This window comes from Sturnira hondurensis, unplaced genomic scaffold (assembly GCF_014824575.4).
Source record: "Sturnira hondurensis isolate 20B ecotype Veracruz unplaced genomic scaffold, ASM1482457v3 Scaffold0001221, whole genome shotgun sequence".
In the NCBI taxonomy this organism is placed as follows: domain Eukaryota; kingdom Metazoa; phylum Chordata; class Mammalia; order Chiroptera; family Phyllostomidae; genus Sturnira; species Sturnira hondurensis.
In genome coordinates this window covers 327,488-354,291 of record NW_028073852.1, presented here as the reverse complement: position 1 = coordinate 354,291, position 26,804 = coordinate 327,488, and the positions used below count along the sequence as shown (strand labels likewise).

At 56.5% G+C, this 26,804-nt stretch overlaps 3 protein-coding genes across 6 annotated transcripts in view; all 3 read left to right on the top strand.

The window, feature by feature from the left end:
* The first annotated feature begins 295 nt into the window (after positions 1-295).
* FN3KRP (fructosamine 3 kinase related protein) lies at positions 296-8,926 on the top strand. 3 transcript variants are annotated; one of them, XM_037063709.1, is made up of 6 exons: positions 296-536; positions 4,559-4,710; positions 5,103-5,194; positions 6,146-6,228; positions 7,361-7,483; positions 7,725-8,926. In XM_037063709.1, exons 1-6 carry the CDS (start codon positions 396-398, stop codon positions 8,061-8,063), a joined length of 930 nt encoding a protein of 309 aa, XP_036919604.1. In that variant the 5' UTR covers positions 296-395; the 3' UTR covers positions 8,064-8,926. The 3 variants fall into 3 exon arrangements, with proteins under 3 accessions (XP_036919604.1, XP_036919625.1, XP_036919615.1); XM_037063730.1 differs by lacking the exon at positions 296-536 and adding an exon at positions 686-859; XM_037063720.1 differs by lacking the exon at positions 296-536 and adding an exon at positions 2,464-3,592.
* Positions 8,927-12,557: 3,631 nt separating this feature from the next.
* FN3K (fructosamine 3 kinase) lies at positions 12,558-24,539 on the top strand. Its single transcript, XM_037063695.1, has 6 exons — positions 12,558-12,847; positions 15,176-15,327; positions 19,019-19,110; positions 19,481-19,563; positions 22,916-23,038; positions 24,064-24,539. The coding sequence occupies exons 1-6, from the start codon at positions 12,707-12,709 to the stop codon at positions 24,400-24,402; spliced, it is 930 nt and encodes a 309-aa protein (XP_036919590.1). The 5' UTR covers positions 12,558-12,706; the 3' UTR covers positions 24,403-24,539.
* Positions 24,540-26,056: 1,517 nt separating this feature from the next.
* The window catches only part of TBCD (tubulin folding cofactor D), a 120,738-nt gene continuing 119,990 nt past the window's right edge, over positions 26,057-26,804 (top strand). Inside the window, exon 1 of one of the 2 annotated variants that reach the window (XM_037063591.1) lies at positions 26,057-26,353. In XM_037063591.1, the coding sequence (XP_036919486.1) occupies positions 26,158-26,353 (196 nt within the window). In that variant the 5' untranslated portion in view covers positions 26,057-26,157. The remainder of the gene's footprint in view (positions 26,354-26,804) is intronic. The other variant, XM_037063601.1, reaches the window with a different exon arrangement.

The following is a 26,804-nucleotide window of genomic DNA, read 5'->3' as shown; positions in this document are numbered from 1 at the left end:
CACCCATAAGGGTGTTGCAGAATTGTCCAGGTCAGGGAAAGCCCGGAGGTGTCACCATCTGACCTCGAGCTTAAGGTTAAACGAGGGGACAATGGCAGGAGGGGGAAAAGAAGAGCAAGACTAGGGTCAGAGAAGACAAGGGTGTAGGTAAGGCAAAGTGCACATCTGGTCAAGGCCTTCGGGCCTCCGACTCTTCTCGCCACTCACTCAATCCCTGGAGCGCCCACTGGCCACGCCCCACATGACGTAAGCGCGCCTCTCCCAACCCCCGAGCGTCAACCAGGCCCCGCCCCCACACGACGTCAACGCGCCTCTCCCAATCCCGGGGGTCTCCGCGCTGTCGCCCGGCGTCCAGGCGTCTCTGGAGGAGGGTCTGTGGTCGCGGTGCCGGGAGCATGGAGGAGCTGCTGAGGCGGGAGTTGGGCTGCAGCTCCGTCAAGGCCACGGGCCACTCAGGGGGCGGGTGCATTAGCCAGGGCCAGAGTTACGACACGGACAAAGGGCGAGTGTTTGTGAAAGTGAACGCCAAGTCGGAGGTCAGGGCCGCGGGGAGTCGGGAGGGCGAGAGGGCTGAGCGTGGGGGGCGGGGCCGCTGGGCGACGGTCCTGGGTCCGCGGTGGGAGCTTGAGGGCCCGACCCTGCTCTGGGGCTCGGGCGGCCGGCGCCGTCTCCGCCCGCGGCCGCGCGTGGTCGTCGTGAGCTGGGCGCCGCAGGCGCAGCCCCCTGCGGCCGCTCGGCCCCGGGGAGCTGGTCCGACCTGCGGCCGTGCGCAGCGAGCCTTGCGGTGCCTGTGCTCCAGGCGAAGGCCGTTGCTGTGTCTTCGGGATCGTCGAGGCCGCTGCTGGGAGCGAGTGCCCAGGTTGGGCGGGTTTTGATCAAAGGCGGGAGCAGCAGTTCCATGGCCTGGGGTTTGTGTGAACCTGCAGGCGTCGGAGCCGTTTCCGAGTAGCCGCTGCCTAGGGCTGTTTGGGCTGCCCGACCGCAGCACGGACCGGTGGCCTGGGCCCGCCAGGCGCCCTTCTCTCGGGGCCGGCATCTGGAAGCCCGGGCGCCGGGCGGTCGGGGGAGCCAGTCCGCGCTGCGGGCAGGAACTAGGGCGCTGATCCTGGCGTGACCGCATTACCCCCAACACCATGTCGTGGGGCTGGGTTTCCACACGGGAATTTTGGGGGAGGGTGATAAGCATTTAGTTTATTGCGGGTCCCACTGCATTTCCAAGGGCCTCGCAGGGGAGAGCGGGCCCCAGTCGCCCCGGTCCCCGGCGGCTGGAGGCCCAGCCTGGCTCTGGGAGTGGGGCGTGCCCTGCGCCCCATGGCAGTGCTGCCGTCCTTTCCTAGACATCCGAGCGCAGTCCCGTCCCGCGCGGGGTCCGTCTCTGCGATGCTGCTGTGCTCTCAAGGCCCGCCTTCCCCTCTTGGAGCCCCCGCCCTGCACCCCTCAGTGCGAACTGGCCCACTGTTCGCCGCGGGTGGAGCTGCCCTTTCACACGGCTGTGCCCCCAGCAGGGCTCAGGCAGCAGGCGGCCTTCTAACTTATTTTCTACGGTGGGGCTGGCTTCCCTGGTGTTCTTCCTCCTGGGCCGCATCGTCCTTCTCATGACTGCATTTCCACCTCCACTGGCATTTGTTCAAAACGTGGCATCGATTACATTTTCTGTCCGCGAAGATGAAACCACTTAGTGAGGTCTTTAAACGTTGTTCTGCTGCTATTCCTTCAGGTTCTTACTTTTTGTTTGGTCGTCAGAGTCCGCTTTCTTGGCACTTTGCTCATTCTTCCTTATCTAGTGATAAGGCGTTTTAGCAGATGGTTCCCAACGAGCCCGCGCCCAGCTTGGGCACCAACCAAGTCCTGCGCAAATGCTGTGGGCGCACAGCCGCTGCCGCTTGTGAGGAAAAGGGGACTCAGTGGGGGCCTCTGAGAAGGTGAAACCGTCTTCTTCCAGACATCTTGGCTACCCTTCTCACTCCTGCTCAAATCGACCTTGTCCAAGTTCTTTTACCTCTTGAGCATTCTTTTAAAAAGATTTGTTAGAATTTTAGAGAGATGGGGGGGTAGTGTGGGTGGAGAGAAACATCCATTTGTTGTTTCACTTATTTGCGCACTCACTGGCTGATTCTTGCATGTGATCTGACCAGGGATTGAACCCACAACATTGGTGCATCTGGATGACACTCTCATCAACTGAGCTACTGGCCAGGGCTTGATTATTCTTATCAGCCTTTTGCATACCTGTCATCGGTTTTCTCTGTACTCCTCCCTTAATGGAATTTTGTAGCACTGGTCCCAGCTGATGTTTCCTTTTACCTGGGTTCAGCTCTAGAGTAGCAGTGTTTTCTTAATTTTATATATCTACTCTTAGAAGGGAAGGGAGAAAGAGGGAGAAAAACATCGGTGTGCCGTTGCCTCCCATGTGTCCCCTACTGGGGACCTGGCCCGCAACCCGGGCATGTGCCCTGACTGGGAATTGAACCAGCGACTCTTTGCTTCGCAGGCTGGTGCTCAACCCCCTGAGCCACACCAGCCAGGGTGAGAGTAGCGGTGTTCTTAGGGTTGGTTAGACACCTAGGACCATGTAGCAGTCGGTATTTCTGTGTGGAGCCTGGGCTCACAGATCCTCCTAAACCTCTCCCTGAGTTTGAAAAAAAAAATTCTACCCCTTTACTCTTCAAAACCAGACCTCTGCTACAAAACACAGCTGGCATCCAGGGTTTTTTCTTTATCTCTGAAGAGAATGCTCTGAAAGTCCTCCTTAAGACACAGCTCTTTCTCCTCAGTGACTGTGGCTCTTGAAGGTAGTATAATAATGATATTTATAAAGTGTTTGGAATAGATTATGTGTTAGCTGCTAACTTCGTTAGCCATGGCAGCAAGCCCATGATATTGTTACTATTATAACTCTGTTTTACAGATGAGGAAACTGAGACACAAGAGCTTAAGGAATTTGCTCAGGGTCACAGAATTAGTAACTATGAGAACGTGTAGAAGAATGTCCTTGTTCATAGTAGCCCCAAACGGAGGCCCACCTGTTCGTCAACAGCAGACTGGATGAACACGCTCCAGAATATTCTCATAGCAGAGCTCTGTACGGCAGTGGGAATGCCTCTGGACTGCTGATATGCCCAAGTAGCAAATGCGGCAGGAAGAAGAAGCCAGAGCACTTGCCTCTGTGTGTAGAACGACACAGCAGACAGAACCAGTCTGCAGGGTGGGGACGGCAGTGGCCGGGCAGAAGAGGGGCCCGGGCAGGACGTCCGGTCTCTGTGCTGCAGACACGCGGACCTGCCGGCCGTGTGAGAATTGGAGCTGGATGCTCCTGAGTTGGGCGCTGCACCGCGTCTGCCTACCTCTGTAGCAGTTTCACTCACACGGTACCAGAAGAGGGAGAGGTTGTTCAGTCTGGGAAGTTAGGGAAGATTTCTCAGAAATCAGCCTGGCATGAGTTGAGGTCTGAAGCATGACGGAAAGGTGCCGACTTGGTCAAAGCTGGGGCTGTGCCCCAAGCAGAGGGGGCATGGTGTATGAAGGCTTCAAGCCTGGAGGAAGCAGCGGATCTTTGAGAAACTAAAAGAAGGCTGTAATCCAGGAGCACGGGGTGTGTGTGTATAAGTGTGAGGGGTGGAGCCTGGGCTGGGGCCTGGGGGTGAGGGTGGGGAGTGGGCAGGGTCAGCCTGTGGGAGCCACGGGCAGGGTATGTTCCCTGGGGGCACTGGCCTTCTGTAAGGATGACCACGGTGTGGTGAGCAGGGAGCCAGGTGGGGAGGGTGGGTCCTGCAGTCCAGGGCACAAGGACTTGTGGACTGCAATGGCCATGGGGTTCGAGTTGATATGGTTTTCAGCGCTAGGTAAGAGATGTCATAGAACTGGTGGTCCACTCGGGTTCCTGGCTTATGCACACGGGGCCATCTGCACTTGAGGAGCCAGATGGTGGTCAGCAAGCATGGACACTGTCCAGTGTGCATAGAAGCCAGTGCTATGACATTGGCTTTTGAGGAGAGAAAAGGTTTTGTTGCAAAGTCAGCTGACAAGGAGACAAGATGCGACTCTTGTCTCCTTGATTGTGGCTTTGGGTGAAATTTGAAGGGTTAGGGACCAGGGAGTGAGCCTGTTGTTTCCGAGTATTGAAGGTCAAAAATCTCTCCTCTGAGCATATTTCAGTGTGTCACATAGTTCTGTTTTGCTATCCCTGGAACACAACTCAGTGTCTTGCTAGAAACAGGGTAAGTCCAGTGTGAGTGGGGCCTGTGGTTGTACTCTGAGGATGGCCCGTGAGCAGCCCAGCTCTGCACCTGGCATTCAGTGCAGTGGTAGTAGCTGCCTACCTTCCTCCCTCCGGAGAGAATTGGGGTTCAACGACAGCACAGAAACGGGGCCCAGTGCTGGGAAGCGCTGTCCTTATCCCTGAGTGCAGAGCTGAAGACGCGCCTGTCCGCTCTGCACTCAGGGCCGCCTTGCTCTAGTGTCGCAGTGCCTGAGAAAGCGTGTCCCCATGGGACCTTCCCAGAAGTGACCATGCCCTCTCCTCTTTCCCCGCCTCCGTCACCCCCCCCCCCCGCCCCAGGCTAAAAGAATGTTTGAAGGTGAGATGGCAAGTTTAACTGCCATCCTGGAAACACACACAGTGAAAGTGCCCAGACCTCTCAAGGTTCTCGACGCCCCGGGAGGTGGCAGCATGCTGGTGATGGAGCATGTGGACATGAAGTCTCTGGGCAGGTATGTCCTGGCCCTTCCCCTCTGGTTGGCTTTGTTTCTCTTGTGAGTGGCTCCTTCATACCTGGAGCATGCGTTTGGGGTCTGATTTTGAGGGCTGGGATACAAGGAACCCACAGCCCTGCGCATTGTGGGTTCTGCAGAACGAGTAGCATGTACCCTGCGAGCCAGAAGCAAACAGGAGTCTCTCAAGGTGAGGTGCTGACAAAAGCCTTGGCTGCGATGAGGCTGGGAAAGACCATCGGGTGATGAGGGCCTCTTCCCTTTGCTTTGTCGCCAAACAGACTTTATGTCCTCAGAACGTTTGACCTGCTTTTCGTGGCCTGAGCCCTTTCAGATGGATGTAGATCTGCATCTGTGCGTGGGTACTTAGTCGCTACCTTTGGGTTTCACAGTCATGCCGCAAAGCTTGGAGCCCAGCTGGCAGATATGCACCTCCAGAACAAGAAGCTTGGAGAGACGCTGCAGAAGGAGGCTGGCACCGTGGGTAAGACCTTGGGTGGTCCAGGAGGGACTGCCCAGAGGAGGACATTCGGATCTTATGGGTGTCTGGGTGGGGTTGTGCCCCAGCCATCTGGGGGTGGTCAGACCTGTGTTGATGCCTCGGGAAGGGAACGTGAACCCCAAGATGCATGCTTAGGGCGCGGTGAACGCAGTGAGTGGGGTTAGTGTGCCGTAGCACAGGTGTGCTGGGAAGACGGGAGACGGTCCCTGGACCCAGCCCCATCATGTCATGGTTCCTTCACTCGCTCCGTAGAAGGAGGTCCACCGGAGTTGCCCTGCCTTCTGTGCAGCGCCCTTTCTCCTAAGACAAGTCTTAGGTGAGGCTCACAGTGACCGCAGTGCTGGCAGCACTGAGGGTGTCTTCCAGCACTTCTACCCTCCGACGTTCGGGAATCCACGTGTGGCAGTCCACACGTGGCCTGTGTTGTGCCTCTGCTCAGCAGGGTACTGGGTGGCTGAGAATCCACCATGCTAGGTAAACAGACCCGTCAGACTCCTGTCCTGTCAGAGGCCGTGTGGGAGACAGACAGGTCGGTCCGTCAGCCTGTTCTCTGCCTCCCCAACCACAGGCGCTGGTCAGGGTTGGCTGTGAGTCTGGGGAGCTGCAGAGGAGGAGGCCGTTTCGAAGCAGAGCAGTGTGTCTCTCACCAGTGGCGGGTGCCAAGCTGGCCCCTGCAAACCATTCCGTGCTGGGCGTCCTCTGGGTGTCTCTCCTGGAAAGTCCTGGGTGTCCTTGATGGTTAAGGGTGACGAGCAGGCTCCAGTCTCGGGCCCTGAGGGCCTGTGGAGGCCAGGGCCCTGGTTTGTCTCTGGTGGGGCACCAGGAGGGGAAGGGCATGCTGACCTCAGGTCTTACGGTGCTCAGAGCTCTGAGAGCAGGGCCCGAGGGAGCAAGGCGGCGAGTCGCTCACCTTGTTTCCCTTTGGCTCTCAAGGCAGAGGAGGTGGGCAGGCGGACCGGCCTTTCGTGGACCAGTTTGGGTTTGACGTGGTGACGTGCTGCGGATACCTCCCCCAGGTGAGCCACGTCTGTGCTCCGCCTCTGTTTCCCGGTTACAGTTTCAGAAACAGCTGGGGAAGCGCACCTCCTCCCTTTGGGTGAAATTTAGTGAGTCTCAGCTCCCCGTCTTTTTCTGCTGCTTTTCGCCCCCCACAGGCTGCGTGAGCTCAGAGAGATGGAGAGGCCAGTGGATTAGGAACGCCAGCTGTCAGGGTGGGCAAAAATGAGAAATTTAAAAATGGTTTATTTTAAATAGTACGCTCTCAAAGTTCACATAACAAAAAGGGATCGAAACTTTCAGTTTTATGATTTTACAGTTGGCTCCCCTGGGAATTTCAGCTGGAGGTAGGGGGGGTTCTTGCCTCCCAGCAAATGCAGGTGGCTGGGGTGGTGGCTTCTCGGGAGAGGGCTGCTGAGTCCTGGAGAAGGCTTTCGGTGGTTTCCTGGGGGGCAGGGCGGGCAGCAGACATGCTTCAGAGTCTGAAATGTTGCGGAGTTGTCGGTGGCCTGGCCAGTGGCTGAGGCGACGCCTCCTGCTCCGTGCTTCCCCGGGGGCGTTTCAGCTGGTTCTGCTCCGTTCTGGCCCTCCCGCACCTTTCTGGTTGGGTGAGTTCGTGCATTTCTGCGAGAGTGCACGTGTTTGCACGGTCTCTGTCACTCGGAGTCATACACTGCCCCCGTATCCCTCTGCTCTTCTGTGTACCTGTCTTGCTTCCCTCCTGGGTGGCCAGCACCTATGGCAGAGACGTCCCCTCACTGGTCTTTTGGAACAGGGCTCCACATGACATCCCACATTATCGCTCCGGAGGGGGTAGTGCTTGGGAGGAGCCGAAGAGGGGTCCTCTGTGGTCAGGTGGGTGGACGGAGGTGAGCCACAGGTCAGAGAAGGCCCGCCAGCTCTGGCCTCTGCTCCTGTGTGAGCAGAGGTGGAAGGAGAGCATCCTAGAGCCCTCTGAGCTGACCCTGTTGCTCTGCCCTGGGGGGTCCCCCCAGGTCCACGAGGCCCCGTGCTGTCCTGTCGGCTCCCACCCCTTCCACCCCCGTCACTGCGATGGTGCCTCTCACGACGAGCCTTCCCACTTTGGGGCACCCCTTTGAGCTTTGGCATGTCCCTCTGACTCTGCTTTCTCCTTGGCTGCTGCCTGTGCAGGTGAATGACTGGCAGAGAGACTGGGTCACATTCTATGCCCAGCAGCGCATTCAGCCCCAGATGGACATGGTGGAGAAGGGCTCTGGCGACAGAGAGGCCCTCGAGCTCTGGTCTGCTCTGCAGGTGAGTGGAGCCCCGCTGCTCCCTGTGCCCCCCACACCCTGCAGCCCCAGCAGGAGTGATGCCAAGGCAGGCACAGCCACTGTGGGTGTGGGTGCAGGTAGGAGGCGGGCGGAGCCGGCCAGGAGGATGTCCCTGTGTGTGCCATGCTGTGCTCGGGTGTGCAGGACCACACTCGGAAGAGCACCCGCATCCCTCCTGTGTGCACTGCTCACTTGGCTGAGGCTGCATTTCCTTCCTGCAGTTGAAGATCCCTGACCTGTTCCTCGGTCTGGACGTTGTCCCAGCCCTGCTCCACGGAGACCTCTGGGGAGGAAACGTAGCAGAGGATTCCTCAGGGCCGGTCATTTTTGACCCAGCTTCCTTCTACGGCCACTCAGAGTATGAGCTGGCAATAACTGGTATGTTCGGGGGCTTCAGTAGCTCCTTCTACTCGGCCTACCACAACAAGATCCCCAAGACCCCTGGATTTGAGAAGCGGCAGAAGTTGTATCAGCTCTTCCACTATTTGAACCACTGGAATCATTTCGGGTCAGGGTATAGAGGGTCCTCCCTCAACATCATGAGGAATCTCATCAAGTGAGCTTGCCCTCCTCTGCAAGGAGGCCGGTTCGAGGAGTTTGCTGGGGCCTCAAGTTCAGGTGCACCAGATCCTAGCCTGGTGCCTGAGGCCAGCCCCTCTTGCTCCTCCACAGTCCTCTACACACACCTGGGGCAGCTTCAGACCAACTTTGCAAGCCTTGGGAAGTACATAGCATCTCAGTAGAAAGGTCATCCTAAAGATGTGCATTTTGTTAGTCTTCATAGCTGGAGAAGCCACACTAGCAATATGCTGTGAGCAGAGGGACCTGTGGCGTGGGCCACATCGAGCCCCACAGCTGCCCCAAACGTAGAGAAGGGAAGGGGCTGGTGCCCCGTGCACTGCTGCTGAAGGCACCTGCCGCCAGCCCCTCCTCGTTTCCAGGAACAACTCTGAAGTTCCGGATGAAGCTGCTCAATGGCTAAGGTGTGGGCTTAGGCGCAAAACTACCTTCTAGGAGCATCTGATATGACCAGTCCCAGCACTGACACATTCCCTGTGCTTTCTGTGAGAGCTCTGGACCAGCGCAGGCTGAGCAGCCTGAAAGTGACTTTGGGAGTGACCAAACTGCCAGCCTCAGGGTGTCCTCAGGACATTTAGGAGCCACTGAGTTGCCCCCCAGCCCCCGTCTTGTCTGCCATTCCTTTGCATCAGGTACAGCCAGCGCTGAGCTGCCTCCCCTCCCTCAGCCTTGCAGGGCGAGAAACGTGCACGAAGAGCCTCGATGCTGCTGAATCCCCTTGCACAAGCTTTCAGTGGTTTCGGTGATGCCAGAGACTGTTTTCTGCCTTTGAATTGTTCAGTGTTTTTCCAGCTGTTGGCCAAGAAACCTTTGTATCATTATAATAAATTGTTTGTTAAAAGAGTGATTTCCCCTCGACTTTGTTATATAAGAGAATGGCTTCAAAATAAGGGCAGGCGTAGCCCGAGGACCTTGTAACCTTTGACCCGGATGCAGTTCAGCTGCTGTTCCCAGCGCAGTGAAGGGAGTTCAAAAGCACCTGTCAAATCACATTTTGGGAAGAAGCCCATCTGTGGCCCCAGCGAGGTCTGGGGTCAAGGGGGCAGCACCCAGTGTTAGGGCACCCTTGGTCTGCCTGCGGTGGATTGGAGGGTGGGTTCTTCCTTTTCTCTCACCTGCCTTTTTGTTCCTGTGACAGGCAGGGCCCCTCAGTGTGATTCAGAAGCAGAACAGTGCTTCAGAGGTCTGGTTTTTGTGGGAAGGGAAGGAGGACCGACTTTTTTTTTTAATTTTGGGGAGGAAGGAAAATGAGAGAAAGATTTGTTGTTCTACTTACAGATGCGTTCATTGGTTGATTCCTGTAAGTGCCCTGACCAGGAACAGAACTTACATCCTTGGCCTTTTGGTAGGCTCTCACCCACTGAGTGCCCAGCCAGGGCCAGACTGTGACTTTTTTTAAAAGATTTTATTTATTTATTCTTAGAAAGGGGAAGGGAGGGAGAAAGAAGGGAAGAGAAATATCAATGTGTGGTTGCCTCTCATGTGGCCCCCACTGGGGACCTGGCCCACAACCCAGGCATGTGCCCTGACTGGGAATCGAACCAGCGACCCTTTGGTTTGCAGCCTGTACTCAATTTACTGAGCTATGCCAGCCAGGGCAGACTGTGACTTTTAAGAGCCTGTGGTGGTGGGACTTGCACACCTAATAACCTCTAGACTGCCATGGGCCAAGGTTTTAGCTTATTTTTTCTGAGGCTGGGGAAAAACTGACACCTGTCTCTGAGGGAAAGGGCGCCGCAAGCTTCATTGTGACGACACGCATACTGTGGCACTGCTGATGGGAACCTGCTTGTCGGCTGGGACAGTTTTGGGGGTGCATCCTCGGGCTGCCCTTCCTTTCCATGGTTGGTCAAGTAGGAGCAGACAGGTCAGTGGGCAGACGCTGCATGGAACTTGTATTTGTTCTGACGGCAGATCTTGGAGTGTCTTTATTTCATGCTCCTGCAAAGTGCGTGGCAGCTGCTGAGTAGGCAGGTGCCCAGGCTGGCGTTCTGGGAACCTAGAGTCAGTGGTAAGAGGAAGGGATGACTTCCGGCTCCCTGCGGGGCTGAGTCCCAGGCAGGCCCTTCTGGGTTCAGTGAGTCTGAGACGGGAGGCAGCCTCCCCTGGTGTCTGGTGGCCCCAGGAAGTGACAGGCCACTGGGTGGTCAGACTAGAAGAACGCCCCAGGCCCCATCCCCAGAGACTTCTCACGGGTGCTGGGCCGGGTGCAGGGAATGGCTGGTTCTGCTTCCCGGTGGCCTCCTTGGCCCCGACTTCGTGCAGAGGCAGCACAGGCTACCAGGAGGGAGCCTAGGCCCGAGCTTCCCCGGACTGTCACCAAGAACACTGGTCTTTCAGGGAGACCCATGGCAGCACCCGTGCCTGGGTCAGGAGGGTCTCTGACAATGGTCTCTGTGATGGTGCCATGTCTGTCAGCTTTTCAAACTTCACAGTTTGTTGCCATGGCTCATTCTAAAACACTTTTGCACCTAATTTTACGTTCATAAACCTGAGCCAAAGGTCCCTAAGGACCCACCCAGAGCTGCTCTCCCTGAATCAAAGCCCCCGCAGGCACGTGGCCCCTAGGGGTGAGCTTCTGTTTTCTGGGTTCCTGGCCTGGCTGACCTGGGACAAGTGGGGGCAGGGGGGCAGGCGATGAGGTTTTGATTTAGGGAAATAATTTCGGGGGACAGTTGTGGGATGGTGTCCTGACAGAGGGTGACCCCCTGTCCGTGCAGAGCAGCCTGCCTGAGTCTGGATGGATGGGGAGATTCGGCTCCTGTGGGCCGGCTGGTCTGGGACGAGCCAGGATAGGTCCCTGCCCTTCGGGCGGCCGTTAGCATTGCAGGGAGATGGCCGCTGCCCCCCGGGGTCTCATCGCTGGGACAATTGTACTTTTTTCTTACAGAAAATGGGACTATTGTATCAAAACACCTCGCTGTCTGCCCTGACCCACGTGGCTCAGAGGGTTGAGCGTCGCCTCACAAGTGGAAAGGTCACGAGTTCCATTTGCAGTCAGGGCATACACCTGGGTTGTGGGCCAGGTCCCCTCTGCCCCCGGGTCCCCCCTGCCCCCGCCCCCGTGTGGGAGAGGTGACTGATCAGTGTTTCTCTCCCTCTTCGTCTCCCTCCCTTCTCCTCTCTGTAAACATAAAATCTTAAAAAAATCCACCTTGATATCTGCTGCTGTCAGGGTAGCAGCCTTTCCACAGACCTGCGTCTTCAGCTAACCGAGGTTCACTCCCCATGGCCCTTGGAACGGGGGCTTTTCCACCTTAACCAGAGGGCGCCATTGCACTTGACCCCCAAGGTCAGGGTCAGCGCACTGCACACTGTCCCGGCTGTCCGCCCGAGAGCGCCCTTCAGGGGGCCGCGTGCAGCGGACCCAGGGGTCCTTCTCTTCAGTTCACGGGCGTCACAGAGACCCGTCCTTCTGTCGTATTTATTCACTTCCCTTTGTGCCTAAGCCCTTCAGGAACCATGCCGGCCTCTGACCAGACGAGGGCGAGGCCTGAGGGTTCTCTAGGCTTGTGACACCGACGGCTGAGACACCGACGGGGAGCTCCGTAGCCCGGTGGTGCCCCGAATACAAAAAGCCGAGGTCCCGCGGACCGTGGGGGGCTGCGTCCGCCCCATGCTGGGTGCAGGCCGCTGTGCCGGCCTCGCGGGGGCGCTGCTGTGCAGCTGCGGTCCGCCGGCCAGTGTGGGAGCGCCGCCTGGAAGCACCCTCAGCTTCACCCTCAGGAGCGCTGGGTGCACTGGAAGGGTGGACTTTATCAAGAGACCAGCTGGGAGGACGGGGACATGGAGGGCCCTCCCTGCAGGTGGCCGCACCGTCTCCCCTCCCACCTGCGCCCACCTCAAGCACGCATGTGCATCGGCGTGTGCCTGCCTCTGTGCACAAGGGTGCGCGCGCGCGTGGAGAGTTCCCAGGGCGGCGGCCTCTGTAATCAGGAGTCCCGTTGGCAGGGTGGGGTCGGCCTGGTGGTATCAGGAGCCCCAGAGCTGCCTCTGAGGCTGTGGGCACCGGGCACCCTGAGGATCCAACTCAAGCCAGCGGTGGGTGTCCTCGAGCAGAGCCTGGGCGTGGCAGCACGAACGTGAGACCACCCCCGCCCCGCCACCTGGTCTGGTCAGTGCGAGACCTAGCCAGGGGGATGGCCTGCAGCCCAGGGCAGGTCTTCCCTGGGCCGTGTCCTCGGTCCCGCTGATGGGGAGGGGTCCAAGTCCTGTGTGGGCTCATGAAGTCTCCGTGTGGGGAGGTCGGGCCCTGCGGCCCCCAGGGGGGGGTGTGCACTCCACCCCACTACCCAAGCACACTGACTACGCAGACACATGGGGAGTGCCCCACTTCTGTGCCCCATGAGGAGCCTTCCCCTCCTTTTCCTCCCCCCTCCTCCTCCTTCTCCCTCCTCCCCCTGGAGAGGAGGAGCCAGGAGGCGGGGCCTGGGAGGCAGACACCCCAGTGGGTGCTCAGATACTGCTGGCTTGCGCACCCGTTCCCTCCCCCGCGGACAGCGGCCTGGGCAGTGGCGAGCTCACATCAGGCTGGGCAGTCGGCGCCATCCCCGGTCCCTCCTCGCGTCCCCTGGCCGCGCCCCCCACCACCCCAGTCCCCGAGTTTCGTGTGTCCCCTGCCCCCATGGAGCAGCTGCTGCGCGCCGAGCTGCGCACCGCGACCCTGCGCGCCTTCGCAAGCCCGGGTGGGGGCTACATCAGCGAGGGGCGCGCCTATGACACTGACGCGGGGCCCGTGTTTGTCAAGGTCAACCGCAGGGCGCAGGTGGGGTACCGGAGAGGGGGAAGAGGTTGGGGTGCACAGAGGGTGGAAAGAGGGGAAGGGTAGGAAGCGGGGGAGGGGGTGGACAAAGTGGGCCGGGGCGCGGGGAGGGGGGTGGGGCAGAGGACGCGGGGCACAGGCCGAGGGTGGCCCCTTCCTGGGTCAGGCCTAGCGTCACTGCCCCCGGCTCGGCCTGTGGCCTTGGAGCGGAGCTCTGCGGGCGAGCAGGGCGCCAGCATTTCCTGCGGGGTCCTGGGGTTTCATCCGCTGCTGCAGGATTAGTAACTCCCGACCTTTCACCTGCGTGAGCGAGTTTTCGGTTGTTTGATTTGATTTCTACAGGAGGTGAGGCTCGGAGTCCTGGACTGCTTCTGCCACTCTCTGGCCCCAGGTCCAGGCTCGGGTTTCAGCAGCTCCTGCCCGCCCCCCCGCCCCCCGCGCCACCCCCCCCCATCAGCTGGTGTGAAAAGGCTGAAAGGCCGCTAGGACCCCCAGGGATCCCAAGGGTCAGGCTCCCCCAATTCCCTCTACTCACAGGCCCTGCGGGTGTTTGCACCTGGTTCCATCTCCTGCTTGCGCTGTTTTTGTGAAATACTTGTATGTAGGAGAATACAGCACTTTACAAGTGGAGAGAGTTGGCCACAGTAGGGGCACCCAGACCCTGAGAGCAGGCCTGGCCCCTTTGGGGTCTGGCAGTGGGGGGGTGCTGGCTGTGGGCTGGAGGGGACCCAGACAGACCGCCCCAGGGCCCCACAGCACTGTCCAGATCTGGGAGGGACTGGGATGGGGACTGGCCCAGCATCCCTGCTCTGTGGGCCCAGGAACTGTTGAGGAGTCTGACTTCAGAAGGAATCCCTCCGAAGGAGAAGCCCCATTCATGGGAAGGCGATTTGGGGTTCGGGGTTCAGGCTGGCTCTGGGACCTTCACAGCTGGACCCTGGAAGCTTTGCCAGGCTGGGGCCTCACCATTTATGCTTGAAACCCTTGATGCCAGCACGTACTAGGGGGCTCAATGAATCTAGGAGAGCAGGTGACAAGTGTAGCACTTGGGGTGCTGGTCACTGCTCTGCAGGACTCCAGGCGAGGGGGCTGCTGCTCAGAGGACACCTTGCCTGGTTTTCCATGCTGGCATTTTGAATTAAAGAATGGATTCTTTTGCTGTGTGGACGTAGATGCTCTGGTCTCACCCGTGAGGTTTGATTCTACAGCCAGAGTTGCTCACACACCACAATAATAAACACATTTAAAAAAATTTGTATTTGTTATTGAGCATGGGCCTGCGAACCACACGATCACGGTTCGATTCCCAGTCAGGGCACATGCCTGGGTTGTGGGCCTGTTCCCAGTGGGGGACTCACCAGAGGCAACCATACATTGATACTTCTCTCCTTCCCTTCCCCTCTAAAGATAAATAAATATATAATTGCCCAACTCAATTTAAAAAAATTTATTTATTTTAAGAGAGGGGAAGGGAAGGAGAAAGAGAGGGAGAGAAACATCCATGTGTGGTTGCCTCTCACATGCCTCCTACTGGGGACCTGGCCTGCAACTCAGGCGTGTGCCCTGACTAGGAATTGAACCGGCGACCCTTTAAAGGTTTGGAGGCTGGTACTCAGTCCACTGGGCCACCCCAGCCAGAGCAATAAGCACATTTTTAACTGAGTCAGAGTGTACCTACGGTGAGAGTTCTTCAACTTTGTGGGGTGGCCTACCTTTTTCCAGAGTGGGGTGCATGGCTCCTTCCCAGCCCCTGGCCCTGCTGGGTATTGGTCTCTGTGGAGCCCTGGACCCAAGGCCAGCCCCAGCTGACCTCCCAACCCTGACCCCCCTTGCCCTGGTCACTGCTGCATGCCACCCCAAGCCACCCTAGGCCCTCTTCCCTTTCCTGGGATTGCGCCAGGCAGTGAGGGGGTGGGCCGAACATCCTCCACTCAACCCACACTCCGAGGCATTGCCCTGACACCCCCCAGCACCCCCGACACCCCATGGCATCCCGCAACACCCTGTGGCCCCCGTCCCTGCTGGAACCTGCCCTGTGGCCTGTGCAGGTTCCTCCCGTCTCTCTCTGAGCCGGTGCCTCCTACAGGGCAGTCTTCGTCCTGCGGTCCCAAGCCGCTGCTCCGCCTCTCCCTGGTAGCCCCTCCCTCCGTAAGGGGGCCACATTGCACCTACTTCTGAGGGGCTGATGCCTTGCTCCCCAGCCAGTTTTTAGTAACTGAGGGTTCTGGGTGCTTGTGACCCCTCGCGGTGGCTTCCGTCCAGGGCTTTGAGCCACTCCTGGGCTGCAGAGGCCTCTCGGAGTGGAAGCTCATGGCCGTGCTCTGGATGCAGGCCCGGCAGATGTTTGCAGGGGAGGTGGCAAGCCTGGAGGCCCTCCGGAGCACCGGCCTGGTGCGGGCACCACGGCCCATCAAGATCATCGACCTGCCTGGGGGTGGAGCTGCCTTCGTGATGGAGTACCTGAAGATGAAGGGCTTGAACAGGTGAGAGAGAGTGGGAGCTGCCTGTGTAACTCAGTCCGGCTGCCAGAGGCAGTGGTCCTGCCGTGGTCTGGCCGCAGCAGGGTCCAGGGATTCCTGAAAGGTGGGTAAGGCGTCGGCAATGGGTAACAGGACAACACGCCTCAAAGGACAGTGAAGCTCTGTTTCATTTATTGCAAGTACAAGCAGGGTTTTATATTTTCATTTTTGGTAGTGATTAACATTCACAGGTGCATAGCATGATCAGTTAAGCAGAAAAAATCAATACAAGGTAACCAGGAAAAGTATGAAAGTTCCCATAGATTCAGTTATATTGAACAAAAGTTGTTTTGACCAGGAGAACCACTAATCAGACAATTTGAAATAGCTCTATGTACAGAGTTTGAATGTCATATTGTTTATTAAAGTTTCTCAGAATTTGTCATGGGGCAAAAGCTACGCTAGACTAAGCAGAGTTTAGGAAATTCATTATAAGCCTTTGTGATGTCTGACTTAGCTATCTATCTTTCTGTTTAAAATGTTTCTTTATGTACTATGGACTCTAACTCCTTGGTAATTGTTTCTACGTGCTCAGTTTGTAATAGCTAACCAGCTTCTCCTGTTTCTTTGTCTAATTCTAATTGATATATATTCTTATTCAAAGTAAAGGAGGGGCTGTTATTCCAATAACTTTTAGACATTCAGGGGCTATTTCACTAGAGGGGATTTTTCCATCCTTTCAGGCAGTTCCGTGGGGAATACTGATGTTTTCCCCTGAACTGTCACTTCCTCTTGGGTCATTTTCACAAGAATAAGTAAGTACAGTAAATGCCTATATTCAGTAGCAAGAGTAAAATAATTAAAATAAAACAGCCAAATGTTCACCCATTTTGGATGCCACGTTCTCTTCCATGGAGACGAATTCCTTGAACCCGAGTCCTCCGTGCCCGGACCTTGTCAGACAACATGGTTGGAAGAGGACGTGGCATGGTCCCACCGGCTCTCCTGATGGTAACGGGAGCTCTCGCTCTGTGGAGGAGGGTGGGTTGGGTGAGGTTGGCGTGGCGCCAGTGAGGCTGTGTCAGAGACCTGCGTCGGAGCCGTCCCCTGCCCGTGCTATAGAGTGAGGCCTGGTCTAGTAATATCTGAGGCCTTTTAAAAAGTTATTAAAAGTGTATATACTCACCGTCAGAAAAGAAAGGTAGAAAATACAAACTCACGTAAAGACTCCATAGAGCCGCCCATGATTCCACCAGCAGGCACCAGCCACCAGCCACTCACGTTATGCGGCATTGCCGTCCACTCCACTGTGTGCTCACTGCCGGAAGTCCGGTCCTTCCCCTTTTGTCCCCTTGTGGCTGACCCCCTTTTACCCTCTCAGGCTGCCCCCTCCCCGGTCTGGTCTTTTTCTTATATGTGACTTATGTCTGTTTTACAAAAACTGGGATATGGTTTTTTAAAATATATTTTATTGATTATGCCATTACAGTTGTCCCATTTCCCCCCCTTCATTCCCCTGCACAAGTCCCTCCACACACATTGCCTGCCTTTAGTTCATGTCCGTGTGGCATTAGTTCTTTAGCTTCTACATTTCCCACATTACTCTTGCCCTCCCCCTGTCTATTTTCTCCCCACCGTCTATGCTACTACTTCTCTGTACCTTCTCCCCCCTTCTCCTCCTCCCACTCCCCTGTTGCTAACCCTCCATCTGATCTTCATTTCTATGGTTCCACTCCTGATCTAGCTGTCCTCTTAGTTTGCTTTTGTTTTAGGTGTGGTTGCTAATAAGTGTGAGTTTGCTGTCCTTTCACTGTTCATATCTTTTATATTCTTTTTCTTAGATAAGTCCCTTTAATATTTCATATAATAAGGGCTTGGTGATGATGAACTCCTTGAACTTGACCTCATCTGAGAAGCGCTTCATCTGCCCTTCCATTCTAAATGAAAGCTTTGCTGGATAGAGTCATCTTGGATGTAGGTCCTTTCATTTCATGACTCAGAATACTTCTTTCCAGCCCCTTCTTGCCTATAAGGTCTCTTTTGATGAGATCGGGCGCGTTCAGGGTGGTATGGCTGTAGACTATAAGGTCTCTTTTGAGAAATCAGCTGACAGTCTGATGGGAACTCCTTTGTAGATGATTATCCCCTTATCTCTTGCTGCTTCTAGGACTCTCTCCTTCTTTTTAATCTTGGCTAATGTAATTATGATGTGCCTCGGTGTGTTCCTTCTTGGGTCCACCTTCTTTGGGACTCTCTGAGCTTCCTGGATTTCCTGGAAGTCTATTTCCTTTGCTTGATTGGGGAAGTTCTCCTTTACTGTTTGTTCAAATAAGCTTTCCACTTGTTGCCTTTTCTTTTCCCCTTCTGGTGCCCCTATAATTCGGATGTTGGAACGTTTAAAGATGTCCTGGAGGTTCCTAAGCCTCTCCTCATTTTTCTGAATTCTTGTTTCTTCCTTCTTTTCTGTTTGGTTGTTTCTTTCTTCCTTCTGGTCCACTCCCTTGATTGATTTGAGTCCCAGTTTCCTTTCCCTCACTATTGGTTCCTTGTGTATTTTTCTTCACTTTACTTAGTGTAGCCTTCACTTTTTCATCTAATTTGAGACTAAAATCAACCAGTTCTGGGAGCATCCTGATCACCAGTGCTGTGGACTGTGCATCTGAGAGGTTGGCCATCTCTTGATTGCTTAAAAGTATTCGCCCTGGGGCTTTGATCTGTTTTTCTGATTGAGCCATTTTTGGTCAGGTTGCACTTGTTACATATGAGGGGCAGAGCCTTAGATGTTCATCAGGGCGGGGCAACCGAGTCACTGGATTGTGATGCTGTGGGGGGGGGGCGGGGTCAGAGAGGGAGCAATGATCCTCGCTCCACTCTCTTTTGGATTTCGGTCCCCTCTGCTGCTTCCCACAAGCAAATTGGGCTCTTCTGGTGCTGGTTCCCGGGTGTGTGGGCCTGTGTATGTTCTAGGACCCGTGGGTCTCTCCCACGAACTCTCTTGTGAGGCTGGGAGTCTCTCCTGGCACCTCGACCCCTGAAAGTTTTTTCAATCAGTGCTTTTAGGCTTTATTTCCCGACGCTGGGGCCCTGCGTTGCACGGTCTGTCTCACTGCCCATTTTTTGCCTGGCTTATTGGTGTGTGAATGTGTGTCCGGGGTCAGCCAGCCGCCTTGTGTGTCTCACTGGGTTTGCTGGTTTTCTCCCCTCGCCTGGTCACCAAACACTGCCTTTTCCTGTCGGGACCCCTCTCTGCTGGCCACCAAGTCTGCTCCTCTTATCGGTCTGGATGAATGGTTCTGGCTGAACGGTTCATTGTTGTCGGACTGTGGTACAGTTCAATTTTCGGTCTGTCCTGGTCGTGTTTTTCTTTCTAAATCTTTGTTGTCCTTAAATTTGGTTGTGCGAGGAGGTAGTGTTTCCACCTACGCCTCCATCTTGGCCGGAAGTTGGGATATGGTTTTTAACTTAACATTACTTTTTGAGCATTTGTCCCATAATCCTCAGTACTTCCTGTGGTTTCTGTTGACACCCACCTGCTTCCCACCTCATGGGGACTGGACACTATTTTCTGGAAAGGGTCACCACCTGCCGCTCGTTTTCCACTTTTTATAGCATGGAGAGTAGTTTTTGAGGTATTTAAAATATTTCCATGTGTGGAACATGCTAGCTGGTTGTTGATGTTTCTTACTTTAATGGGCTTCATTTCTTCTTTCTTCAGTCAGGCATCGAAACTTGGAGACCAGGTGGCCGATTTGCACCTTCACAACCAGAAGCTCAGGGACAAGTTGAGGGAGGAGGAGAACACAGTGGGTGAGTCCAGATCACCTCCGTGCATCCTTGGCCCAGGTGCACCCACCCTGGACTGGCGCTCAGGGTGACGTTTCAGTAACAGGTTGGATCGCACGTCATCTCCCTCTATGCTCAGTGCGAAAATGAGGTTGTTGAGAAGTTCTGATGGAGCTGATGAGCAAGTAGAGTGGGCCCCTGACCCCTTTTATACCCAGCCCTGCTGTCTAGGGTGCGGAGGCCAGGTGCCCTGGCTGACTCATGTGCTGCTTAATTGCCAGCCTGGGCGGTGGGCCCCCAGACCACCGGCCTTCCAGCAGGGCGGCCAGGCCTGTCCTGATGCGGGGCCGGGCCTGGCATTTGAGAGAAAGGCAACGTCTCTTCCTGTTGGTAGGTCGGAAGGCGGAGGGCACTGAGCCCCAGCACGTGAGCAGGTTCGGCTTCCACACCGTGACGTGCTGCGGCTTCATCCCGCAGGTGAGTGCCGGGTTAGCCTGTGCCTGCCGAGCGGGTGGCCATTCCCAGCACCCTCATGCTGGGCACCCCACCCCTTGTGTGTGGCAGTCTGCCAGTCCCTGGCCACCAGAAAGACTGACCACCGGATTTCTGGGATGGGGGCTGAGCTTGGGGGTGGGAAGCTGTGGGGCAGGCGGAGGAGCGTTCCAAGCAATGGGAGTGGCAGGCTCCAGGGCCCTATTTCAGGGAGGCACATGATGAAGGGGGGGCTGGGTGGAGGACAGAAGCAGCACGTGGGGTCAGGGGATAAGTCCTGGTCCCTCAGTCCCTCTCCTGAGGCCTTTGAGAAATCAGTGATGCAGCGACGCTGTTAAAGTGTAACCCACGTGGCCCCAGCGCTGCTTTAAAAGGTCCAACCCAGTGGTTTCTAGTGAATTCAGGATGCTGTGCGACCAGCACCACCCACTTCCAGGAGACGTGCCTCCCATTCCCCTCGCCCCAAACCCTGGCAACCCCGAGTCTCTCTCTCCTTCTCGATTTCTCGTTCTGGACATTTCATGGATGCGCCATCGCCCAAGGGCCAGCCCTTTGTGTCTCTCTGCAGTGTGGGCGGCGGCCAGTGGTCCAGGCTGAGGTCACCATGGCCAGTCTGAGGCAGACTTAGGGATCCCAGCCCAGGAGCAGGCCTCACATGTGGGGCTTGCTAGGACCCCCTAAATCTCTGCAGAAGCCACCTCCTGGGGGGGCGGGCGCACCTGCCTGGAGCTGGTGACCAGCACAGTCGTACAGTCCCCAGCAAGTGGGGCTGAATGGGGCTCATTGTCCTGCTTCAGATGCCAGCCTCGCACAGTGGCTTTTCAAGAGCCAAGGAGAGAAGTCACACACAGGTGTGAAGCAGGTGAGAAGGGCTGGTCCGTCAGGGGCACAGGCGGCTCTTGAGTGGCCCTTCAGATTCCAGATCAACAAGCCAACTCGGGCCAGTGCAGTGCGGCCAGGGAGGGGCGAGGGATGGGAGGACACCCTGGGCTGCCTCCTTGTGCTGTGCCAACATGGCCCAAGGACCGGCCCCGAGTTCCAGGAGGCTTCCTGCTCCTTGGGGCACTACAGTGATTGGTGGGGTGACCCTGAGCGGTGGCAGAAGGCTTGTCAGAGGACGGATGTGCTGAGTCCCAGTGGGACCAGTGGCTCAGTTGTGTGATGGACATGCTGTGCCCCAAGCACCCTTCTAGGTGCTTTATCCGGCTCACCCTGCCCCATTGCTGCAGCAACCTGATAAGGTGGGTCCTCCCGACCAAGTGGGTGGATGAGGAAGCTGAAATGCAGAGAAACCAAGCAACGACCCTGAGGTCGTGTGGCTAGTCAGTGGAGGCTCCCGGATTTGCCCCACAGCCTGGCTGCCCACACTACCCTGTGCCTCTGTCAAGGTGAAGGGAGGTCCCTCCACCAACTGCACTCCCAGGTGGCCCTGCCTTTGGTAGCTCTGGGGAAGGTCATGGCTTCCGGTGTGTGAGAGGATCATGGCCCCTCGGTCCAGGTGAAGGGACTGGGCTGGCCAGTGCTGGCCTCCAGCTCCCAATACCCAGCTTGTACCTGTATGACCTGGTCATCCAGGAGGAAGACAGAGCTTTGGACACTGGGGCCTGGACAGGCCTGCAGGGACCCAGGGAAGGCCACCCTGTGGCCCTCGGGCTGTTTGGAGTGGGGCCTCCCTACCTGCCCTCGAGGTGCACGCAGCACCAAGGGCGTGAACCCAGGGGCTAAGTGACCAGGGCACCCAGCACAGGGAGTGTCTCCGACCCTGAGAAGCTCCGCCTCTACGGAGTTTCACAAAGGAACACTATGCGTAAGATCAGCTCCGCATCTTAAAAACAAAAAAACTATTAAGGTGTAATTGACACAAAGGGAACTACACCGATTTAAAGTATGCAATGTGGTGAGTTTCGACCTTGGAACCTCTCCCCACAGTCGGGATGGTGAGTTCCTCTGTCACCCCAAAAGTGTCCTTTGGTTCTCGCTCCCCCCGACCTTCCCTACTGCGGGCCACCACTGAGCTGCTTTCCGTCACCACAGACAAGTTTGCGTTGTGTGGAGTTCAGTGCGAATGGAATCGTACAGTGAAGGCCCTTTGTCCGGCCTCTTTTACTCAGCAGAATCCCTTTGTCTTCACCCATGTTTCCGCATGTGTCTGAAGTCTGCGTGCAGGCACCTCAGTCTGCTTTATCTGTTCACCTGTCGGTGGGCAGCTGGGCTGTTTCCAGGTTTTGCTTTCACAAAGAAAGCTGCTACGAACCTTTGCAAATGAGAGTTTGTGGGGACAAACGCTTCCATCTGTTTTGGGTAAGTAAATACCTGAGAGGGAAATCCCTGGATCGTGAGGCAGGTTCACATTTGACTTTTTCAGAAACTGCCAAGACATTTTCAAAGCGTTGTGCCACCTGCGTGTCTACCAGCTGTGTGTGAGTTCCAGCCCCTCCACGTCCTCATAGCACTTGGTGGTTTCTGTTTTTAAGGCTGCAGCGGTTGCAGCCAGGGGGACGTGGTGCCTCACTGAAGCCGTTCTCCCCGAGAACGGCTGATCTGGAGCATCTCTTCATGTGCTTTTTGCCACATGAGAGGAGCTTAAACATTTGGGGTTATTTTGTCCTCTTCATCAGTTGCCTCCTTTGCTGTGAATGACTTTCCTTCCCGTACTTGGTGATGTTCTTCGCAGAAATCTACTGTGTCTGATGGTGACAGAGCCACCCCAGCTCCCTCTGTCTAGTGTCAGCATGGCCCACCTTGGCTGTCCTTTCAACCTTGCCCTGCTTGTGCATGTGAAAACTTGGGTCTTGCTTCAGTTTGTCCAGCCTGCCCGTGCCTGTCATTGAACTAGGCTGTCTAGACCGTTCACATTTAATGTGCTCATTCACATGCTTAGGTTGGATCTGTTATCTTGCTGTGTGTGTTTTTTTAATTTGTCCTGTCTGTTCTTCGTTCCCCTTTTCCCCTTTATCTTCTCTCTTTCGTTTTTTATTTATTTACTTTTAGAGAGAGGAAGGGACGGAAATAAATATCAAGTGTGGTTGCCTCTCACCTGGCCCTAACTGGGGACCTGGCCCGCAACCTAGGCGTGTGCCCTGACTGGGAATTGAACCAGCGACCCTTTGGTTTGCAGGCGGGTGCTCAATCCACTGAGCTACACCATTCAGGACTTTTCTCTCTTTTGGATTACCTGTGTATATTGAATGATTCCACCTTATATCCGCTATAAGTGGGCTAGCTGTCATATTTGCTGTGTTCTTTCAGCAGTCGATCCCAGATTTAGGCAGATTCTGTGTGGAGCGGTCCCGTGACCGCCAGCCACAGCATCAGCCACTTTTCCCTTGCTGCCTAGGTGAACGAGTGGCAGGACGACTGGGTGACCTTCTTCTCCCGGCACCGGCTCCAGGCACAGCTGGACCTCATCGAGAAGGACTATGCTGACCGAGAGGCACGAGAACTCTGGTCGCAGCTGCAGGTGGGCATGGCAGTCATCCTCTTGAGAGACGGGCTGTCCTTTTGGGAGCCCGCCACATTGATGTGGGGCCCTCTGGAGTTGGGGCCACTGAGCCCTGGAGCGGAGCTGGTCAAGCCGAGGGCTCTTGGTGCCTGACCACTGACCTGATGGGGGAACTCGGAGGGGTGGGACTTCAGGACACACTTGTCTCCTGAGTGTCACCAGGTTCTTAAACCTCAGACTTTGCTCATGTGAAACACAGGTACTTGGGTCATAAACGCTGGCATTTACTATTACTTTCCTGGCCACTTTTACCCTGTTCTTCCGTTTCTGCAAAAGCATGGACGTTTCACCTCTTAGAGCAGATGGGGCAGCAGATGCCTGAGGGCCTGGTTTCAAAACGACAAAGTGTTAAAAATGCAGTTTGCCTATCCATCTAGGGTGAGCAGGCATTGAAGCAGTGTTTATTAACGCTTCAGCGAAGTAACAAAAGAGGTGCAGATACAGGTGCTGTGAAATAAAAGACAAGTGGAGAAAGTTAGCTAAGGCAGGCACAGGACATTAAAACCATCACCTCTGGCCCTGGCTGGTGTAGCTCAATAGACTGAGCATGGGCCTGCGAAGCAGAGGATCTCGGTTCGATTCCCAATCAGGACACGTGCCTGGGTTGCAGGCTAGCCCCAGGCAGGGGATGCAGTTCCTGGCAGGGAGCACACGAGAGGCAACCATACATTGATATTTCTCTCGCTCTCTCTCTCCCTTCCCCTCTAAAGATAAATAAATAAAATATTTTTAAAAAGTCACCTCTGATACCCAGCACTGTATGGAAATCATTAGTGTTGTAGACCTTCTGGGCCCGAGTCTGTGGTCAGTGTTAAGACAGAGTTATGCTCCCTGGGGCTGGAGGGTCCTGATCTCTGGGCTCGCTTGGACCCGGAACAAACATGAGGTCGTCTTTGCCTTAGTTCCCTGTATGGGATGAGGAGACTGGCTGATAGTCCCATGATCACTAGTGTCTAACTAGTGTCCAATAATCATTTCCTTAGGTGAAGATCCCGGATCTCTTTTGTGGCATGGAGATTGTCCCCGCCCTTCTTCACGGGGACCTCTGGGCAGGAAATGTGGCTGAGGACGACTCCGGGCCCATTGTTTATGACCCAGCTTCCTTCTATGGCCATTCTGAGTTTGAATTGGCAATCGCCTTGATGTTTGGTGGCTTTCCCAGGGCCTTCTTCACTGCCTACCATCGGAAGGTCCCCAAGGCTCCGGGGTTTGAACAGCGGCTGCTGCTTTACCAGCTCTTTAACTACCTGAACCACTGGAACCACTTTGGGCGGGAATACAGGAGTCCATCTCTGAGCACCATGAGGAAGCTTCTCAAGTAGTAACCTGTGTGCGTCTCTCCCCACCTGTCCACCTCCTCAGCAAACATCTGGGGGAAGCAACAGCAGGGCCAGCTGCGGGGGCTAACTAATAAAGCCAGTGGGGGCTTTAGGGATGGAACTGCTATGCCTGACATTCACCTGCGGCTCCATCCTCCATGCACGTGGGTGTTTACAGGGTGCCCAGACCACCTGAAAGGTCCCCAATGGACCTATTACGTAGTCTGGGGGATATTTGAAGTTTGGATATTTTCATGATACTTGTATAGAAATTCACACAGATTTGGGGTTTGCTTATGTGAAGATGGTGTTCCACCCCTGTGGACATGGGGCTCCTGTTTTAGCTCAGGTAGAGTGGGGGAACCACGAATTGTGCCCCACTTCTTTTTTAAAATATTTTTTCTTTTTTTAAAAAAATTTTTAGAGGGAGGGGAAGGGAAAGAGAGAGGGAGAGAAACATCAATGTGTGGTTGCCTCTCACATGGCCTCCACTGGGGACCCGGCCGCAACCCAGGCCTGTGCCCCGACTGGGAATTGATCTGCGACCCTTTGGTTCGTAGCCCGCACTGAATCCAGTGAGCCACACCAGCCAGGGCTGCCCCACTTCTTACGCACCTCTGGGCATGGGTGGGTCTCCAAGTCCACCCTTGAGGTGGGACAGATGCAAAGAAGGGCCCGGATGTTGTGGCTCTTCTGTTTGGGCTGCAGCCCCTGCCCAGCCCCTCTCCTCTCCATTTTTCAGCTGGTGTGTTTTCTGCTGGCTAAAAAGTAGGGGGACAGCAGAAAGAGAGGAGCACTGGGCACTGGGGTGTGCCCCCACAGCCAGGATATCTGTGGTGTACAGGGTGGCTGGGATGTCAGGCTGTCTGAGGACAGGCAGTACCTGGCAATTTCTGGGACATCGTGGCTGGGGATCCCGGGTCCTACTTGTGCGGCTCTAAGGTCAGGAGGCCACGTGATTGCCACTCCTCCCAAAAATTACCCATTAACTCCCAGCGGTAGGATCGTTCAAATTTCTCTTTTCTGTGAAGTGTGGTTGTCTAGTGAAATTCATCCCCAATGGAGACATATGAGCCTATTGAAGGCTTTACAGAAAGAGTTCCACCCCAAACGCTTCCTTGTAGACATTTGACCATCTCAAACACAAACGGCCACTGTGGGCAGAAGCCACGTCTGCAGAAGACCATAGCTAGAGCTCGCGTGCGCAGAAGTGGCCAGGGCAGCTGCAGGACCTGCGGTGACGATGGATGGGTGCTGAGGGCCGCACGGGAGAGGGCATAAGGGAGCAGATGAGCCCAGGCCTGAAGTCTCCTCCAAACCCTAGCGTGGGCTGCATCCTAGCCACGGCCCCAGGACCAACATCCCTAGGAGCTCAAACCCTACCGCCCCGACCCACGAGCCCAGACGCCCCTAACTCCGCCCCCACCACGGGCCCACCACTTTCCTGAGTCCACCCCCACCACGGGACCTGGACTGTTTCGACTCCGAACTCGCCCCCTGGCCTAGATTACCGACTCCGCGGGACTCTACGCGTTTCCTAGCCCCAGCTCCACGCCCTCTGGGCTCGGCTCTCCCAGGCCCCGCCCCTCCCTGCCCGAGCCGGGCTCCGCCTCCGCGCGCCCTATTTTGACGGCCGGCGCGCGCCGTAGCGGGCCCCGCGCGTGAGGTCAGAGGTCGCTGGGCGAGGTCTGCGTCTGCTGCTCCCTCAGGCGCCTCGGCGGTCACTAGCGTCCAGCATCTCGCGTCCCGGTGCCGAGGATGGGTCTGAGCGAGGAGCCGCCCGCGGGCGCGTCGGAGGATGGGCTGGAGGACGAGCCGGAAGACGGGGTCCTGGCCCACGGCGGCGCCCTCGAGGCTTTCGGCGACAGCGCAGAGGCACGCGCGCTGCTGGGCAGCTTGCAGGCGGTGCTCGGGGACCGCGCGGCCCGGGAGGGCGTCCTGCAGCGGTTCCGCGGTGCGTGCGGTCCCGGGGGCGGGCAGGGGGCCCTGGCGCTGCCCGGGGTGCGCCCTGGGCTGGATCCACTTCCTTTCCCGTGTGACCGCCTGCCTGGGAGCCGCTGTGGTGCCCGGGCGACCGCGCCCAGGGCGGAGGGTGGCCGCGTGGGCCCGGGACCTGCCTCCTCGCGGCGCTGCCACGGCGAGCTCGGGTCCTCGGACCGCGCGGGGCCCTGGGGCAGGGAGCGGGGAGCAGGAGCGGTGGCGAAAGCCGGTGCCTGACAAAGCCCCGCCCGCTGACAGTCTCCCGCGCGGGCTTACGGAGCCGCGTGCCGGCCGGCAGAAGGGTCGGGCCCTGGACGTGCAGCCCCACTCCTTGGCCTGAGGTCGGGGAAGCAAGCAAGCAAGGAAGGAGGATTCCCGCCGCTGCCGGCAGAGCGAGGCGGGGACACCCGCGGAGTTGTCTGCGC

What these genes read in the sequence shown, in the direction of transcription:
- FN3KRP (XM_037063709.1), top strand. Translation starts at nt 396, where the DNA reads ATGGAGGAGCTGCTGAGGCGGGAGTTGGGCTGCAGCTCCGTCAAGGCC. An exon ending in AAGTGAACGCCAAGTCGGAG is followed by an intron (nt 537 to 4,558) that starts GTCAGGGCCGCG and finishes CCCCCGCCCCAG; the next exon opens with GCTAAAAGAATGTTTGAAGG. An exon ending in GCTGCGGATACCTCCCCCAG is followed by an intron (nt 6,229 to 7,360) that starts GTGAGCCACGTC and finishes CTGCCTGTGCAG; the next exon opens with GTGAATGACTGGCAGAGAGA.
- FN3K (XM_037063695.1), top strand. Translation starts at nt 12,707, where the DNA reads ATGGAGCAGCTGCTGCGCGCCGAGCTGCGCACCGCGACCCTGCGCGCC. An exon ending in AGGTCAACCGCAGGGCGCAG is followed by an intron (nt 12,848 to 15,175) that starts GTGGGGTACCGG and finishes CTCTGGATGCAG; the next exon opens with GCCCGGCAGATGTTTGCAGG. An exon ending in GCTGCGGCTTCATCCCGCAG is followed by an intron (nt 19,564 to 22,915) that starts GTGAGTGCCGGG and finishes CTTGCTGCCTAG; the next exon opens with GTGAACGAGTGGCAGGACGA.